The 19,551-nt window shown below is 48.4% G+C and overlaps 1 protein-coding gene across 2 annotated transcripts; it reads left to right on the top strand.

Annotated features, from left to right (window-relative positions):
- The first annotated feature begins 2,976 nt into the window (after positions 1 to 2,976).
- On the top strand, positions 2,977 to 18,933 carry GABRE (gamma-aminobutyric acid type A receptor subunit epsilon). 2 transcript variants are annotated; one of them, XM_075538562.1, is made up of 9 exons: positions 2,977 to 3,074; positions 5,981 to 6,195; positions 6,625 to 6,692; positions 10,671 to 10,900; positions 11,621 to 11,703; positions 13,015 to 13,152; positions 16,465 to 16,617; positions 16,737 to 16,936; positions 17,190 to 18,933. In XM_075538562.1, exons 1-9 carry the CDS (start codon positions 3,022 to 3,024, stop codon positions 17,547 to 17,549), a joined length of 1,500 nt encoding a protein of 499 aa, XP_075394677.1. In that variant the 5' UTR covers positions 2,977 to 3,021; the 3' UTR covers positions 17,550 to 18,933. The 2 variants fall into 2 exon arrangements, with proteins under 2 accessions (XP_075394677.1, XP_075394676.1); XM_075538561.1 differs by having other exon boundaries at positions 16,465 to 16,659.
- Positions 18,934 to 19,551: the final 618 nt, after the last annotated feature.

Genomic DNA, 19,551 nt, shown 5'->3' with positions numbered 1-19,551 from the left:
CCCTGTTCATTAAATATCCTCCATGTTGTTTCCTCCTGTGTTCAACACTTCCGGTGCTCAGCAGCCTGTGACTCTGAGGCTCTGTGCTTTCCCCGCACCACTTGTACTGCTCCTCCTTTGTGGGGGAGGGAGACTCTGGTCATTCCTTCCCAACTCTCCTTCTTGAAGCACAGTTCTGAAAGGCAGTGTCTCTGCTCAAACTCTCCCATAATCTGCACACTGAAATGTCGTCTCTTGGCTTGCCACACAAGGCCCGCTGCTCCTAGCTAAACCCTCCCTGGTTTCTGGCACACACCACAGATTCTAGCTCCAATTCCTTGGCTGGCTTTCTGCCTGAAATATTCATACCTGGAAGACCCTACTCTTGCTCCTCCGCTCCATGTTAAGTACAGTCTCTTCCTAATTGCCTATATCTTCCTGGACCTCACAGCCTACCGGAGACTGTCTTCCTTGTGACTTCACACACTCATGCATGAGTAATTCCCCCTTCTGTTAGTAATTACTGAAGAAATTCCCTCTTCTCTCTGAACAGAGGAACACTCTAAGAAGACTTAAGAACAGCAAAACTATAATATTGACCTGTGTTTTCCAAGGGTCCAGAGTTTCCTCAAGTGGGGTCCAGGTAAATCTGATACATCTTCTCTTGGAGCTCCATATCCACAAAGGCACGGCTAGATGAAGGCCAGTGAGGGCTCCGAACACTGGTCACCTGTGACACTCCCCCTCTGCTTACTCATGCATATCCAAGGGGTTATGGAAGATATGTATGTGCTTCATATATACAAAAGTAAGTCAAAAGTATTCCTAACAGTGTTCCAATTACAAATGCACAGATTTATTCCAAAGGAAATATGCTTACATGTGTCTCTTCAATCAGTGGATGACTGCAGATGAGTTCCCTCAGTAATACACTTAATTTGCCTTCAGTTAGAGTGACTTAAATTTTTTTTAATGGTCCAATCTTAACAGGGCTTTTGAAGGCAGAAACTGAGTCCATTGAATTCAAGGCAGAGAAGTCAGCTCAGAAGGTCTTGGAAACTGATTTTGTAAATTCCCAAAGGGTAATCTTAATTGATTTTTCGCAAAGATACAGGATGATCATGGGAACTTATTAGAAAGAAATTTTAAGAAAAGTGAGAGATTTGTCTTAAAGCTCACCAATTCAGCCTTTCATTATTTCAATTTTACTTTGTCATCCTTCGTTTGCGGTTTTGTTTTCTGACATTTTCTGCTTTGGGTTGGGTTCTCTAGTGAAGCAAAACGAGTGGAAAAAATATATATATATACACACCTCAAGAAAATGGCTCACATGGTTACAGAAGTAGGCAAGTCCAGGCAAATTCTTCAGGGGGTGATGAATCCAAGATTAGCAGGAACATCACAAGTTAGTGGCTGCCAAGGTGGATGAATCCAAAGCCAATGGTCAAATGGCAAGCTGCTGTGATGCCCAGGATTGGTAGGTAATACAGCAGGCTGATGGCTCAAGTCCAAAGAACTGAAGGCCAATGAACTAGATGCAGGATCCAAACACAGCAAAAGCAAAGCAGGAATTTCTACTGCATTAACTTACGTACAGAGTACACCTCACCCCCAAGGAAAGTACTTTTCAATTGTATCAGGGCTGAAAGAGAGGAAAGCCCTCAGTAAGATGGATTGACACCGTGGCTGGAACAATGGGCTCGCATATAGGAACAATTGTGAGGATGGCGCAGTGCCAGGCAGTGTTCTATTGTGTTGTTCAGAGGGTTGCTGTGGGTCTGAAATGACTCGATTATACCTAACAGTGACAACAGTGATTCCATCCTAGTCTTCTTACAAGAAGAAATCTATTTGGAAAAATTCATCCATGTTTGCCCCTTTTCCATGCGAGATCCAAATATGACAATGGTGGTGTAGTATCTGGTTACACTAAATGCATCTCTGACACTCAGCAGTGCTTCCCGAGCTTGATCGTATTTAACAGTGTTTTTTACAAATTATTTTCAAATCTTCTCTTAAAGTATGCAAATACTCTGTTAATGGCTGGTAGAGATCTTTAAAATTACTTCTGAATTTTAGAGAGCTAGATTCATCTTATAAAAGTGCAGCAATATACTGTTCCGCAAAACTAACATTAAGGACATACTTAATGTGGTGTTTGCATTTGTTGGTGAAGTTTTCACCATTTTGCTACTGTTCTCAATGGGGCCACTCCTGTGGGGTGATGGGGGAGAGGTGGTGGCATCCCCTGTTCACGTTATCCTGTTAGCAATCTGCACAGTGCCAGCCAGCTGAGTGCAAAGCAAATCTTGCAGCTCTTGCTCTTCTGAGCTGGAAACCTGAGGGTCTAGGGCAAGAAAGATGAAGTCCAAGGCGGCTTGAAATCCTGGAGACATCGACCCCAATAGGGTGCTTCCCCACCTCCTCTGTGCCTTCTCACTGCTCCTTCTGGGCCTGACCCAAGAGGACGCCTCTCTAGGCCATGTCTAGACCTCCCGGCAGAGCTGGCTGGCCTGTTGGAAGGCGCATGTCCCATAGGTTAGACTAGAGAATGGTTTCCAGGGACTCTCCTGGTAGGCTCTGCTGATCCCAAGTCCCAGGGAGACTAGCCCTGAGAAGTCGCCCATGGAGATCACCTTCCCTCCCCTGTGCCAAGGATGGTGCTGAGCTTCCCCCTGGACCCTCGTGCAGAGAGCAAGGGTGTGCAACAGGTGGGTGTGGCAGCAGAGGCTGAGGCCAGGCGCTGCTTCTCCGCTGCCTGTGGGTGTCTGCAGCTCAGCCTCCTGGCCAAAACCACTCTACCCTGGGCAGTCAGCTGCTGGGGAGCCCAGCCCTCGCCTGGGCTTGTGCCTGCGCCCTGAAGAGCTGGCGGGGGCTGTGGGGGCGGTGAGGGGGGCGGGACTGGGGCGGGGTTAGGGGCGGGGTTGGGGCTAGGGGAGGAGTGAAAGTTAGACTAAAAGCCACCACCTGCTCCCGCTCAGCTGCAGACCTTGCGCAGCGACCTCCTCTGGGTGGTCGCGCCGGGTCCCAGCTGTGGCTGCGATGTCGCCTAGAGTTCTGGTTCTCCTTCTGGGCATGTGCATACTCCAGACGAGGTGAGTCTCCCTCCAGGGATCCCAGAGTCCTGACCGCCCAGGTCCCAGCCCTGGAGCCAGGCTGACTCCGGGAGTCTGCGCCCCGCGTCCTCCTCTTTCGCAGGCTGCCTGCTCCCTGGGCAGCCGCGCTCCCTCTAGGAAGGAAGGCGGGTCCTGGGTCCCCTAGCTGCACTGTCTCAGTGCTCTCACTCGCTCTTTGCTCTGCTTCTCCAGAATCTCCCGCAGGCAGTGGGGCGCAGCCTTGGGACCGGGTCCACGCGCCCCTGGGATGGACTTGGAGAGGTGTTCCAGCCTGGAAGGGAAACCGCCTAAAACACTGAGTGCCTACTAGCGTGTTTCCACCTGGTTGGACAGGTTGTGAGTGTCCGCTGGGCACTGGGCACCAAGCCAGGCAACTCTAACTTACTTGCTCCCCATCCTGTTTCTCAGGCCAGTCTCAGGGTTTCTGGCCTGAGAGAGCGCAATCCTGCTACTTCTCCCCTTCCTACCTGCCCCCAGAAGCTCCTGGAGGTCTTGGGGAACTGGAGCTGGGGCCAGAAATGTTCATATCTGAGGTCTGCGGATTCACAGACACCCCCCACCCCCACCCCTGGTGCACAGACGCACTTCCAAAGGCTACTGTGGGTTTTTCTTGGCTTCTCTTCCGGCCCTGGGACTTTGTAAGGAAGATTATCTCTGGAATGTGTGCCTTGTTGGAGGGGAAGACGGTTCCGCTGGGTATGAAACTGTCGCAAGTTACTAAGCTCCCTGTTCTTGCCAGGCTCTTTTGAAGTCCCCATGGCAGTGGGCTTGGATCTTGCTTCTCACAGTTGGGGAGAGGGGACTGGGCTTCTCGCCCCGCAAAGGTCTATGCCAGCTCCTCGGGGAGGGGCTGGGTGGCTTCTTGCTGGCTCATGGTGCCCTCGGGTGGGGCCGCCCTCAGCTGGGGCTTGCATGTTTCTGAGTGCGCATTAGGGATGTACAGCCATTCACAGCCCAGTCGTGGGGTAAGTTGGGAGAGATGCCACTTTGATTGACAGGGAAGGAGGGAGACAGGCAGGCAGGAAGCAGCGAGGGGAGGGGTGTTGAGGGGGTGATGCACAGCAACCAGGAACAACACTGTCAATACCATGGCACCCTGTGATGCCAAGGCCAAGTGGAACCTGCAAAGCTCTAGCTGGTCCAGGAGCAGTCTTGAATTAATTGAGTGACTTTGGACACAAGTCCCCTCCCCTCTCTGGGCTTCATTGTCTTCATCTGTAGAGTGAAACAGAGGGGTTGATTGGGAAAGCAAAACAAAACCCTCTAAATAACAATGGCAATCACAAAAATCAGCGCCCCTTGCCTGCCCCTTTTCCCAGGACCCAGTAGAAGGAGCATTCAGACTGGAAGAGGAACATGCAGAGACTGGCTCCAGGGGGGCTAGTTGAGGGAGGGGGATGTCAGCAGCTGGAAAGTCTTAGGAGAAGGAATCTTCTGGATGTGGAAAGCACAGAGATCTTGTCTAGCCCCTAGTGGGATTTAGCCACTTCAAAGATGAGGAATAGCACACACTTGGTGCATATGTGTGCCAGCTAGGCAATCCTCAGAGTGGAAACCCTGCCGGAAAATGCTTTGCCACACAGGGGCAGAGCCCACATGCCCTGCCCTGCTTGTCCCATGTCTTGGGGAGCATGTGATCTGATGACTGCTTTTTTTGTAAATGAAATCATTTTAGAAGTGTAACATATAAAACACAAAAGTGCTGCAATCACGTGTGAACTGCTCACCATTCGAAATGGAACATCGCCAGCAGTCCCCGACCTTACCCTTGCTCCTCCCCCAAAGGGGACACTCTTCATGCTTTTTCAGGACAGATTGATTCATTTTGCTTAAAAAAAAAACCCACCAGTGTTCTTTTACTATGAAAATGTTTCAAACATATAAAAGTAGAGGGAATTGGAGAGTGCTGGATCATGCATTCAGCACCCACTTCATCTGTCATCACCTCAGGGCCACTCATATTTCCTCCCTCTTACCCAACTCATTTACAAGGTTCTTATGGAAAGCTCAGACCGCTTTTACATTTTAGCATGTCTTTCTAGTGTAAGGACTCCTAAACACAAGGACTCCTAAAACAAGCCATGCCAAAAGGCCATACAATTTAAGAAGAATTTTTATACCACCAGCTAGTCAATATTCTTTTTGTTTTGTTTTCTTTTTTTTAATATTTGATTTTTAAAATCATTTTATTAGGGGCTCATACAACTCCTATCACAATCCATACATACATCAACTATGTAAAGCACAGTTTTACATTCATTGCCCTCATCATTCTCAAAATATTTGCTCTCCACTTAAGTCCCTGGCATCAGCTCCTCATTTTCCCCTCCCTCCCCACTCCCCCCTCCCTCATGAATGGTAGATAATTCATAAATTATTATTTTTGTCATATCTTGCCCTGTCCGACATCTCCCTTCACCCACTTTTCTGTTTTTTTAAATCAAGAACCAATTTTGGTCTGTATTTGGGCAGGTGTTTTTTTTTTTTATTTTAAAAAATGGGGGGGAAGGAAACGTATACAGAAAAATAGTATAATCCTAAGTGTAGAGATGATGAATTGTCACAGAATGAACACACACATGGAAGGACAGTCAGACAGGGTCTATGACAAGACCTTCAGAATTCACCACCACCCCCACCCTATCATCACTGTCGCCCACACAAGTAGCATGAAACTGACTTCAAATACCAGAGGTGAGTGTCACACATTGGCAGAAGGTTTTTCTTCTTTCGTGTATTATTCTCTTTATTATTTGAAGTTGTGGTGCAGGACTGTGAGCACACACTGGCTGCCTGTGGCTCCCCCTTTGAGGAAGGCCAGTTTCTGGGTGAAGGAATCCTGTCATTTCTCCTTGTACCAGACCTTCTTTTTATCTTTGTTCTAGTGTCCAAGGGCCACAAACTAAGTCAGAGAAAGGAGTTTCTGGAAACAGTGATGGCTCCCACAGCCCCAAGTCACAGGAACCTGAAAGAAAGGCAATCACTGAAGGAACAACGGCCCCTGCTACTAACCGAGGAGCTACCATCAGCTCCAAAGCCACCCACATCCTAGACACCATCCTGAGCAACTACGACTACAGACTGCGGCCTGGCATTGGTGGTAAGTAGCTGCTCAGAGATCTTCCTCTCTGGGAGGGAATGGGCGTTCAGGGTCCAGGTGTAGAGAATGGACCTTTGGGTGGAGGTGGGGGTGCCATGCACATGGACAACATCATGTACTAACAACTGAATAGGGACGCATTTAAGTTTTGCCTCAGCATTGCCATTAACCTTGATCAAGACTCTTCTCTCACCCTCAGTTTTCCAACTACGAAAGGCAATAATGGACTAGTTGGTTGCCCTTGCAGATCCATCCAACTCTTAACAGTGCATGAATGGGATCTTGCCATGACAGAACCATGGGGAAAATAGGATCAGATGCCCACACTGTGTCTTTCCTCACTCCCCTTTCTTCCTCCTCTCACCACTCCCTCCCCTGCCTCACACCCCTATTTGACACTGATCCTCTGTCTCTTCTGTTCCCTTACAGGGAAGCCAACTGTGGTCTCTGTGGCGTTCTCTGTCAACAACTTCGGTCCTGTCTCCACCGTGGACATGGTGAGTACTGCGCTTTGTTTATAGGACGTCCTATCTAGGTTGCTTACCTAGGGGCATTCCACATCCTTGGGTTTTTTTGTTCTCTGTATCTGTAATCACTCCAAGAATTCAAGGGAGATATTTGAACCAGCAGCGGCTTGAGAGTGAGGAAAAGGTAAGTCTCCTGCTACCTGAAGAGGACCTTCTGAAATAAAAACAATAAAGCAAATTTAAACACCACAGTGAAATGGCTCTTTTCTTCTGATAATGCTGCATATGGGCTTACATCTGTAATTATCAATATGTGTTCCCTGGCTCTTTCTGTCCTTTCCACTACCAGTGCCTGAGTGTCAGTCCTAGCCCAGTAACCTTGATCATTTCCCACATGGACTATGCAAAAGCCTTCCCCCACCTCCTAGTACCTATTCACCTGGCCTCCCAAGTGTTATAACTCCAGCAGTATGAACTCTACTTAGAGTGTGGTATTCAAGCCCTCTTTCTGGCAATTAGGAACCACCTTTGGGCGGCTAACCACCAAGTCAGTAGCTCAAACTCAGCAGTCACTGCTTGAGAGAAAGATAAGACTATTTGTTCCCTTAAAGAATTTTAGGCTCAGAAACCCAATGTAGGGTCACTATGAGTCAGAATTGACTCCATGCCAATGGGGTTGTTTTTGGAGACATCATGCACTATAGTCAAACTAGAAGACGGATGTTCCCAAACTACTTGGTACCCTCAAGTTATTGAGATGCCATGGCTCCACGTTTCCTCTTGTTCAAATCCTTATCCTTCAGGGTCAAGCTCAAATTATATGTCTCTCTCAGGGTATCTCTGCTGCCCTCCACCGCTTCGAAGTGTTCCCATCTTCACCACACGCTCCTTTTCTTTGCCACTCAAACCTTTCTGGCTTCGATCATGACTGTCTCCCTGATCTGGCCTCCTTGTTTTATTGTAATGATCTGTTGTATGTCTGTCTTGCTCTCTTAACCATGGGCCCCTTGGTGTCAAGGACTCGGTACAAGTTAGTTAAGCAAATGTTGTACGAAAGATGCTCTGCCAAAAGACACTTGCATGTGCCAAGGCTGACAATGACGGACCAAGTCCATAATGGCCATGTTGCCATGCAATTCGATGAATCCAGAGCCTAGACTCTGAGGTAGGCCTTGCAAATAGACACTCAGAGGTAAGTAAATGTTCATAGTAGATCAAGCTGTTTGCATAGGCTGGGTGTCAGAATGAGACCCTTCCATGGTGCCTGCTTATAGAAGGGCATAAACATCAGGAGGTGAAGATCACTAGGGGCCACCACACATGGCTATGATGTCTTGTGAGTCACGTGTAGGCCTGTAACTCCCTTTGCTGCTTCTTTCAATGCGGTTAATAGGAGTAGAATCATGAATTCCCTTTGCCTGGCAATTTACCTCTTCTCAATGGGCAACATAATAATCAGTTATGTTAAAAAATTGCATGTAAATGAGTTCCTGAGAATGAGTTAGAGGTTCAGGTCTTGTGGCCCCACCATCATGGTCAGGTCTTGGTCTGAGTGGGCAATGGAACATCCAGATAATTGGTGTGGGGCTGAGGACAGTGGCTAGGCAGGAGGGTGTGTGTGTGCTGAAACAGTCACCACACAGGCCTCCCTTCTCTGATCCCGTGTAGTGGGCAGCGCTGCCACTGGGACTCAGGTCACGTTGGAGGAACCTCAGCATGGTTGCGAGTGCCCAGTATTCCTTGGCATGATTGGCATCGTTGTTGAGGGGAGTGGCTTTTCACTGGCTACCAAGCAAACCAGTGGCTAGCCAAGATAGAGCTGCCAGCCACGTGGGCTGATTTGGGAGGGCAGGTGGGTGGGGCTCTCTAGGGGTGGGGAGCTCTATCGGCCTTTCTCGTCTTCTGTCTGCTTACTTGGAGAGCTGTCGGGCACAGCCTTGGTCTCCTCATCTTTGATGGACTCCCAGCAATTGAGCCACTAGTCTCACGACATTTGGCCTGGGGCCATGTCAGAGTACCCGATAATCTTATGGTGAAACCCATGTGCAATTGCTCACTACAGATGAGTAAGGAAGTACAAGTAAGCACATGCTTACATCTGCATGTGTGCGTGCATATGCACACATAGATCCACACATGCAGAGGTTGTTTGAAAGGGAAATCAAAACAAAGCCCCCTACCCACTCGGGAAAAAAAAGACACTCCTTGTTTTAAAAACATAAGACTAAATAGACATTTCTCTATTTCTCTTGTGACTGAAAACACTTTTACTTTTTAATGTAAGTTCGGGAGACTGAAAGATTGAGGTTAATTAACATCTGTGCCCCCCAAATAAAAGCTGAAAGAGGAGACGTCCCTGTGTGCAAGCAACAGTGGGCGTGTGCAACTGCAACAACTATTGGGAGCGTGTCTTTGCTGGAGAAAGGCAGCTGCACAGAGGGTGCGGCCCCGGCCTGCGTGACGGCACCGCTCGCGCTATTGAGCCACCATCGCATCTGCTGTCTGTTTCCAGGTGAAACAGGTCTTCCCAGACTGCTCTCCATTGGGGATGCTTTTGTCTTTTGGGAACCCCTGAAAACACAAAATGGCTACAGTCGGACCTGTTATTTTCCTCTTTGCAAACCAAAGCGGATTCTGTAGGGGCTTCCAACTCCCTTAGGCACCCTGGAGGCTGGCGGGGACCTTTGGCCATTAGTGGCAAAAGGCTATCGATGCCAGAGACTTGGTTTGCTGCACTCCCACCCTTCTTTCTGTAGATTGGGGAGTAGGTTGGAAGCATTTATTAGTTGTTTCTCATCCTTCACTTAACCAAGGGAGACGAGGGTGGGAGGTGATGATACCTGTTCCAGCTAGAGTTCACTAGCATTTGTTTCACATTTTGATCTGAAGTAGAAGAAACTTTGCAGGGGGAGGAAAGTAAAAATAAACAAACAAACATAGATATCTAATGTGTCTTCTTCCTTTCGTGTCCCCTTGAAACCAAGTTCCGTTTCCGTCATCTTAGTCAGTGTCTACTGACGTCCATTCTCTCTTTCTGCCGGGTCAGGATTCTTGGTTCATGTTTCTGGGTGGTGGACATAGTCCACAGTTCAGTGACTGAGTGCTATCATTGTCATTCTCCTACTTCCTCTGGCATGCTTCCTCTCCCTGATAAGAAACAAACTGGGCCAGAGCACTTCGCAGCGGACACAAACTGTACACTCAGACATGGACGGCTCTGATGAGCAGATCTAGAAAGTCAGACCTGGCACGATCTTTTGAGAGCACCAACTTCCACTCACCCCATTAGACTGATGCTGAACTTCGAGGTTCTTATACAAGCTTCCTTGCTTTGCCTGTGTGCTTCCAGAAGTCTCATCTGTGATGTGACCACAGAACCCTCTCTAGGTTACAAGCTTACCTGGTTCTGTCTGTCATTTTGCTACACGGTGATAAGATATACGCCGATCACAATCACATCTTGCCATTCAATCAGGCAACATTTTCTATCTAAATGGTGGTATTGTTCTAAGATCTGTGGTTGATCACATGGAATAAACATAGCTCAAAGTGGGTAGTTGTGCCAAGTTCTAAGACTTGTTTTCGGACACTTGGAAGCTTTAGAAACGAATCACACTTTGGCATAAAAGAACCACTTATGATGAGACCGACAGTTGATTATGAAGTCCCTTATAGCTATATTATGACACCAAGTGATTGGGTTGATGAAAGGAAAACAGTTGGCCACGAGAGTCTACCTGAATGAAGACTTGACGGTGGGCTGGGGGATGATTGAAATCTTCAAAGTGCATTTCCTTAACTAACTCCCAATGCAATGCTGATTTAAGAGGCTCGCCAGTTGAAACAATGGTTTTTCAGGGGGGGAAAGAATTAGTCCAGTGGTCTATGCGCTGCACTAATCATCACTCCCTTTCAATCTATGTTAGAGAGTAGCAACCACTGTATTGGTATGTGCCTGTCCTTTGACCCAATGGTACCAAGTGTGCACTTTTCTTTCTTTTCCACCAGGAATACACCATTGACATCATCTTCCACCAGACTTGGTATGATGAACGCCTCTGCTACAATGACACCAGTGACAGCTTGGAGACCCTTGTCCTGCAGAGCAACATGGTGAGCCAGCTGTGGATACCAGACACCTTTTTTTGGAGATCTGAGAGGACCCAGGAACATTCCATCACCATGCCAAACCACATGGTCCGCATCCACAAGGATGGCAAAGTGCTGTACACAATTAGGTAAGTGAAACCTCTGAGGGATCGCCTCCTGGGACCCTCCCCCACCTCTGGGAATCCAGGGGCTGAGAGAGGTCTCATCTCAAATGATCCTTTTAAAGGTTCTTCCATCTTTTCTAGACTATTAGTCAAACTCACTCCTATACAAAATCAGACCTTGCGGCTTTAAAATGGAAAGTTACTGCTTGAGGCCAGATCCCAAGCCTATTGTAGTGAAGTGCTGTACCCAGTGACTTGGTTCCTAGTCCACAGTGGTTTTTTTCCCCCACTAGAATGTATTATTTTGACTGGATTGCCTAGACAGTTTCATCCCTTGAGGGAACTGAGTGTTAAGGCCCATGCATAAGGTAGTAGAATGTCCCAAGCAGAGCACCAGCACAGCAGTTGAAAGGTATCGAAGCTCAGTCGGAATATTTGGATGCCTGGTAAGGGGAGGTTGTGTGGTGGGGGTGGCAGTGGAAAGTGGTAGAGTGTTAGTAGGACCTGGTAGTTAGGCTGGATAGGAAATGAGAGTTCCTGTAAGTGGATCCATACACTTCTCTGATGATGGAGACCAGAGTAGCCAGAATCTTCCATATTGCTCTTCTTCTCTTTTTGTGTCTCTATGGAGTTCTTTGTCTTAAAAGCTACTGTTGCCACTCACTGGTGGTGGTCCCTAGGCCTAGACCGCATGGACAGTACATTCTCAGGGCCAGCCTAATGAGGCTCCTCTCTCCCTTCCAGGATGACCATTGATGCTGGATGTACATTCCATATGCAAAGATTTCCAATGGATTCTCACTCTTGTCCTCTGTCTTTCTCTAGCTGTGAGTACCTCCTTAGGTTTCTGGGGTCTCCGAGTCATGCTGGGCCCCTCTTTTCCTCATCTTTCCCTTTACAATGTTCTGCTTGTGCTTTCCTCCTCAGATGGTGAGATTGCCTTCCCCTCACCCCCATTGCATTCCCTGCTGTGTTGTCAAACTCCGCATCATATTGGGTCTCTCCTTCCTTCTCCCGCTCCACAGCAAACCAGTCAACTGACTCTGAAGTGCATCTCAAATGTGTCTGCTCGTTTTCATTTCCATTATCACTACCTTGCTCTAAGCCTTTCCATCTCCCCCTTGGACTTTTGTAACATCTTCACTTTGAAACTGAAATATCCTAGAGTAAACTCATTGTCATCTCTCAGCCTTTCTCTCCAAATCCAATGTGTTTTTTCTTCTGTGTTTCCATTGGTCTTATTGAATAGCATCATATCTGCCATGTGTATCAGCCAAGCAGTTTAGAACCTCCATTTCCCTCATCTCCCACATCTTGTCAATTAACACATCTTGCTGGTATTCTCTTCTTAATCTCTGTTGAGCCTGGCTACTTCTCCGCATTCTGTCTGTCACAGCTTTGAAGCCTGCCTTCATTCGTTTTATTTTGCCTGGATTACTGCACTGGCCTCCCAGGACTGGCATGTCTGTCACCAGAGTATCCTCACATCACGAAGGACCAGGGTGACCTAATTGAAGTGCCATATAGAACCAGATCATGCCTTAGTTTTAAATCCTTCTGGAACTCTCATGAAACAATTCTAAAGCCCTTAGAATGACCCCCAAGGCCCTTCACTACCCCCTGTGGCCACTACTGCACACCAGATCCCCTGTGAGCTTCTGGTGTTTCTACAACACACCAGCACTTCACATTTCTGTACCTGGACCACATTTTGCCCCTTCCGCCCCATCTACATGGAAACATGGACTCCAATTGCAAGACCACTCCACAGACTCTCTTCTGATCTCTTCCTCCCTTGGGTTCTCCGTGTCCCATGGATAACTGCTTCTCCGAGCAACTCCAATTGGGCCACGCTCCTAGCTGTGCACTCGCTCTCTGCCCTACGAAACTGTGAATGGTGTAGGGTTGCACTCATGCCTTGCCCGTTTCTGTATTTCCAGCCCTGAGCATGGTACTGAGGGATGCTCAGTAAATATTCTTCCTGAAGGGACTTCTGCAATGAGGTAAGAGAGGCACAGTCCCCCCGCTGGCAAGGCCAGCGTCAGGACTCCAAGGACCTTGCTCAGGCTGGCTCTATGCTGGGAGAGCCCTCACAGAGGCTTCCTGCTCTCACACGGTCCTCCTGTCTTGCTTTCCAGTTTCCTATCCTACGAGTGAGGTGATCTACAAGTGGGCGGATTTTCAGCTTGTCATCAATGAGGAAAACTCATGGAAGCTCTTTCAGTTTGATTACACGGGGACGAGCAACAAAACAGAAATGTTCTCCACCCCTGCTGGTAAGTACACCACGCAAGCCAAGGGTCCGCTTGAAGGTGGTAGAGATGGCTGGGGCTCTCCGTGCAAAGGCTCTGCCTTCAGTCCAGGAAAGTATCCTAGGACATGGTTGCAGTTTTATAAATGCAAAGCACTTACAACTGTTTGCAGAGGAAACTGAGACTTTATAGCCATGTCTCAGTCTCATCTGCAAAGAAGTAAGTGCTTTGCCAATCCCTGGCAAGGGTAGGTAAGTAGATAAAGTTTTGTTTCTGTCAGAAGTGGCAATTAGCTTTGCCCGGCAGACCCTTTGCTTTCCAGCTTGCTGTTAGAACAGGGACCTACTCGAATGGCTTTGTGGAATGGAGTTCACGTGAGTTCTCCATTTCCAGAATCAATCTGAGTTGCTTGAGTGGGAAAACAGAATCTGTCCCAATGGCAAGAGGAAGTTAGTGTTCTAACGTCAGCGAAACGAAACTTTGGAGAGTCTAAAGCAGACCCTTATACTTTATCCTGGATTGTGGGCTACCGTAGAAACATTTTTAATGACTGGCAGGGGAGGGGCACTGTGTAATTTTGGTGTTGTTTTTTTTCCTGAAAAGGGGGGTGTCGGCCAAATAAGTTTGGGCACCGATTGTCTCAAGGCAGTGCCTGGGGGACAGAACACCAAAGGTGGCTACATCACATTGCCATTTATCTTAAGGGAGCAGCTCGGAGGTTCTGACCTTTGGCAAGCACAGAGCTTCTAAGCCTAGTCAATATACATACGGTACCAGCTGGTTTCTGGCTGAAGGGGAGGCTCTTGTGTCTCTTAATCTCCAGCACTCTATTAGGTGTGAGCATCTCTGGTTGTGTTCCTAGGTGATCTGAGTGAGAAACCAAGGCAGGTTTGCTCCCTGGGCATCCCTGGGACCCCTCTTCACATCTGCACATAGGCACTGCTCCCATCATTTCCCGAATATGCATGGAACCCGGTCACTCAAACAGCCATTTGCCATGGGAGGCGTCTTGCTTTGCTTCCTTGCAACTCGGCAGGAATCTGCATCTGCTTCACCTATGGAATTGGTTACGGGGTGAGAGGTAGATCACACTCATCTGGCTAGAGCGCCGCTGGCTCAGTACTAGGCAGGGGTGGAGGGTAGCGTTACAAATGCTCCACCCCCTCCCTCCCCACTGTGGGGACTTGGGGTAGCAGTTCTTCTACCTTTGACTTGGGACCTTTGCTCTTCTGTCAGCAAACCATGCGCCTGCTTCTTGCTTTTATGCATTTTGTGCATTTTAGTTGTCCCAGACTGGGACCCCCATCAGAAGCAGCAGAGGAGACAAGGCCCAGGGGCTTTCAAGTCACTAGTGGTTCCGTTTAGTAGATGGTTGTGCATTGTTTCAAAATGGTGCCCTAGTGACTACAAAGCCCCAGAGGCGGCATCATCCCCCAAGCCATGCAAGTAGGTAAGCACCAATCTTCCTTGGGAATAAGAAAGGCTCTTGAAAAGGACTTCCTTTTCTTCCGCTGGAGAGTGATTGGTCTGGAATCATGGTGTCTCCACTGTTGTGGGGTCTTTGGGCCTGGTCTCAAACTCTCCCAGGTGGACCTTGGGACCAGTCTCTATATCAGGGCTATTGTCTGAAGCAGACTTATGTACTCAGCCCCCAAAGGTTCAGAATGTCATGAAAGCTTGCTTCTTTGGCCCTCTTAGCCTTGTGGCAGAGAGCCTTTGCCGTGGGAACCTCTCAAGAATCCAATACTGCCTCCAGTGAATGGTTTGTCCTTTACTGATGGCTATTGAGCCACGATTGAAATCTTAACAGTAATCAAAGGTTCAATATCTTACAAGAGAGTTCTCTCTCAAGACAGATCATGAACCATCTCCCTGTTCATCTGAAACTGGACTTTCTGGAACTTTCACCCATTGGACCTAGGTTTTGTTTTCTCCTGAACTACCCACCTTAAATGACATCTAGTCATGTTTTCATGGAGCCAAGATTAAAGGACCAATGGGACCAGTCCAGCCCTGGGTTACATTCTGGTATAGGCTGCACAGCCTAACCGCTTCTCTTGTTCTTCAAGGAGTTGGATCCTAGAGACTAATGCTAATCCTTCTAGGCCTAATCCTCTGGACACAGTCTTGTTGTGTCCTGCTGAGAGTGCAGTGCACAGACTTGAACAACATGAGCCACCTGTGGTCCGGCCCAAAACAGGTAAGAGTGGAAAGCATCTTCAGCATCTTTTTGCTTTGGATACTCAGCACAGATGTCTTATTTCCCTTATGTATGTTCCTCTACTCTTCCTGAAGAAGAAGGTGTGTATTTGTATCATTTTCCCAGCCCACAAAGACTGCTTCTATCGACAAAGTGGAGAAGTTTCTTTTTTGGCAATAATAAATACAAAGAGAACAAGTCAATGGGATCATAAATCTTCTAGCACCAGAAAATATTAAAAACTCTGCCAAGAAACCATGGTATCATGAGAATACAGAGTGTTTGGAGATGGATGGGGCGGAGTGTCAGGCAGCACAAAGGGTAAAGTAGAAGATGCCAACAGGAGCTGTAGGTTGTCACCGGTCCTTTAAAACCCTTTGGTTTCTAGGATGAGAGTCAAGACCAAGGATATGATACCCACATAAATGTGAAGACCTCAGTCTGCCTTGTGGATGTATCCTTAGACCTGACATCTTGAGGGCTGGCTGCAATTATCACTTTCATCTCATTCTTCCATTTGCTGGAAACACACAGTTTGCTGTCAGAACAGGGAACCTAGAGTTTGAATACTGGTATCAATATGCAGGCCATCTCATGCACTTTGAGTTCAGAGTACAGTTGCTGTGTTCTCTCTCTGTATGGCCATTGCCAGACCAGTGCTAGCTAAGGCATGTCACCAGTGTATGGATGTGGGAAAGAGTTGAAGGAATTTTTTTGTTTTTTGTTTTTTTTTTTTTTTTGCTCCTTCCACCCCAGCCCAGTCCATCTCTGGCTTGTTGATGCGAAGGCCTCTGTGAGCCATCTGGACATCCGCTGTGTTGTCCTGAAATCTAGAGGGCTAACTGATGCTTTCACTTGTATCTGGAAAGTCAGGTGTAATGGCCAGAAGAGTGAACTGACAAAGAGGAGATTACAGTCCAAGGCCCAGCTCTGAACTGACACTAGGTCGGGCAGTCTTAGGGCTTCCTCTCAGATTCTCTCTGTTTCTTCTGACCCTCTGTTGGATGGAAACAGCGCACCTCCATTTTAGGAGTGTGATGAGAATAATAAGTCAAATAATAGCACCCTTATACTGTAGGGGGAGGGGAGAATCTTGTGTCAATGTCATATCAAGTGCCATTTTTCATGTCTTCCAGGGGATTTTGTCGTCTTGACGACTGTCTTCAACATCAGCAGGCGGTTTGGCTTTGTTGCCATTCAACACTATGTCCCTTCTTCTGTGACCACTATGCTCTCCTGGGTTTCCTTTTGGATCGCGAAAGACGCATCATCGGCTAGAACATCGCTGGGTAAGGGAGTCAGGCAGACGCGCGTGCCTGTAGGTGACCAAGGTCAGCTATGACGTTTTCTCAGCAGTGCAATACCTGGCTTTGGCGCTGAGCCCACGTTCATCTCTGTGCTCTTGCAGGGGTCACTTCTGTGCTGACCATGACCACGCTGAGCACCTTTTCCCGGAAGAACTTCCCGCGGGTCTCCTATGTCACAGCCTTGGACTGCTATATCACCATCTGCTTTGTCTTCTGCTTCTGTGCGCTGATTGAGTTTGCCTTGCTCAACTACCTGACCTACAACCAGATGAAAGACCATCCTACACCGAATCGTCGTCAGGTATGAGCAACTGGGGGGACGGGCTTGGAAGTTGAAGGCGTACCCACGAGGGCTTAGTGGGAGGTTCCCTTTGACTGAGTGATAGGGGGGCACTGAAGGTAGTGGTGTCGGGGCGTGGGGGTGGGGGTGGGGTGAGTCGATTTCCTGGAACTCTGGGAGCCTCGGAACAATGCTGAAGTGGGCATCAGGCAGCCCCCAGCCTTGGGTCCCCTTCCCTTGCCCTTTGCTCACTTCTTTCCCCTGCCCATCTCAGTACGGTCGCCGAGCACGTGCGGAAGCCAGTGGCGTAACCCGGTTGCGTGCGCGACAGTTTCCAGAAATGTTTGTCTGCACCGTGGTCAACATACCAGAGAGTGAGGACGACGACGATGACGAGCAGGAGGACCAGCCCGCCGACGTGGGGGACGCCCCACCCTCGCAGTTCATCTGCAGCATGTGGCGCCAGGGTTGCAAGAAGTACTTCTGCGTGATCGCCAACTGCGAGGGTAGCACCTGGCAGCAGGGCCACATCTGCATCCACATCGACCGCCTGGATGACTACTCCCGGGTCGTGTTCCCGGTGGCCTTCATCCTCTTCAACGTGTTCTATTGGCTTGTTTGCATTTACTTCTAGGCGCCAGCTGGTGCCTTGCGGGGCCGGGCCATCTCCAGTTCCCCGGGAGGTCCTAAGCCCCCTGCCAAGGGAGTTGGGGGAAAGCTGCAGCAGCAGCCGGAGCATCTAGACAGTAGCTTTCCGTCCTCTTTCCTCAAATGCAGACCTACAGAGGATTTGTCATTGGTCGCCCTTTGTCCACCTGGCCCGTGCCCTGAATTTCCATGACAGTCCAGTTCGAGTCAGATGGCCCACTTGCATTCTTCAGGTGGCGTTTGTGGTACTCAGGCTTATCGGTGTCTACCACCCGATAATTCTGCCCATCTACAAGTTGATGAGCTCTCTCCAAAGAATGTTAGCACCCACTGCCTTCTCGAGAAACCTACTGCTGCCTTTGTGGTGCCCTGGAGCATCAACCTCCAGCTGCATCGATCCTGTCCCCCTGCTCCCCTTCTCTTCTCCTGCAGATAGACAGACACTGGCCTTAGTCCTTTAGGAAGAGGAAGTCTCTTTGGGACAGGATGTCTCCCTCTGCTGCTGTGATTTCTCCCTCTCCCCACACTGCGCATCCATCTTTCATCTGCACTACCAATCCAATGCCCTGCATTCAATGGGTATCTATTGTGTGTGTGATGATTGTAATGGTCCCTTCCTTGCGTGCCAAGTTCTTCCTCTCCCTGACCCTTGTGACCCTCTCCGTAACTTCCCCAGTGACTCTCCTAGGCCTTGGTGATTTCCTGGGGCCAAGGAACCAAGGGAGCCTTGCCTGACATGGATTGTGCCCACCAAGGCACAGTGACGGAGTTCTGCCACGTCCTTGACCCCTGGATCCATGAATCAATTGGTCTACCTTTCTCCTTGGGGCAATCGCACAACCACAATCAAGCAAGGGAACTCCCCAAAATGCATATGGCACTTTATCTTTTGAAAAGCACTTTCCACAAAATAGTTCTATTTTGGAGATTTAGTATAGCCCTGTAGTACAGTCAGGGCCAGTTTCGTATCCCCATTTTGCAGATGAGAACCCAGAGGCACAGATGTCTATGGGATGATGACTCTTAGCCTCCCTGTCTCCTATACCAGGGCCAGGCAGCTGTGTTCAGTATGATCGACTCTCTCACCTTGCCGCCACTAAGGTAACAGAGCCTCGAAGGGCAGCCTGTTTTCAGCATTGGCTTATTCAATTCTTGGGCCCACCGGGCTCACTCTGCCCCCAAACCTCTCCTGGCTCTGGTAACCCAGTGAGATCAATTTGGACACATGCCCCAATGCTTGTACATGCTGAATAAAATCTGTGTCTGTACTTTATTGGGGTTGGGAGGGCAAGGGTGCGATCCATCTGCTTCTAACACCATCAGCTGTAAGGGGAAATATTAAATATATTAATAAACGTATCAGCAAAGTATGGAAGGTGTTACTGGTTTTGGGGGGCATCCAAACTTGTTCTCAGCTCAGGTTTTAAATCTTAAGTCAATGGCCTAAAGGTTTATCTGTTCTCCTCCTCCATCCATGACCTGCAGACAGACTTACCAAGCATGAACTCTGCACCTTTCTCTCTCTCATGTCATAGGAATTTGAGAAGGAAAGCGTTACTTAATGAGGGTGGTGCCTGCCCCAGCTTTCCTGACTTGGTCCTATGACACTGCTTCCTTCCATGTCCCTTTTTTTCTGCCCATTGTTGTGGTCCCTACCTAGTCAACGTTAGACGGGTCCTGGAAGCCACCAGAAAAACACAGCTTTGCTTCCCTCTTCCCTCCATGTAAAGACGCTGAAACACAAATAGGAAAATAATATTGTCCACTGTCACACACCATCGTGCTGTGGGACCCGACTTCAGGAATTCGAATACCCTGTCTTGGCTTAGAGAAAGCCTCGAGAACTTGGCTAAACCACCTTTCAAATAAAAAAAAAAACTCTCTAACGTGTTTTGGGAAGTGTTGACCCTGACTGCCCATGACACATTCAATGCTAAGGGACCTCAGAAACAATCTCAAGACCCAGAGAGAGACAAAAGTAGACTCTG

Source organism: Tenrec ecaudatus, chromosome X, assembly GCF_050624435.1.
Source record: "Tenrec ecaudatus isolate mTenEca1 chromosome X, mTenEca1.hap1, whole genome shotgun sequence".
Taxonomy (NCBI): domain Eukaryota; kingdom Metazoa; phylum Chordata; class Mammalia; order Afrosoricida; family Tenrecidae; genus Tenrec; species Tenrec ecaudatus.
This window is presented reverse-complemented; position numbering and strand designations above follow the sequence as displayed.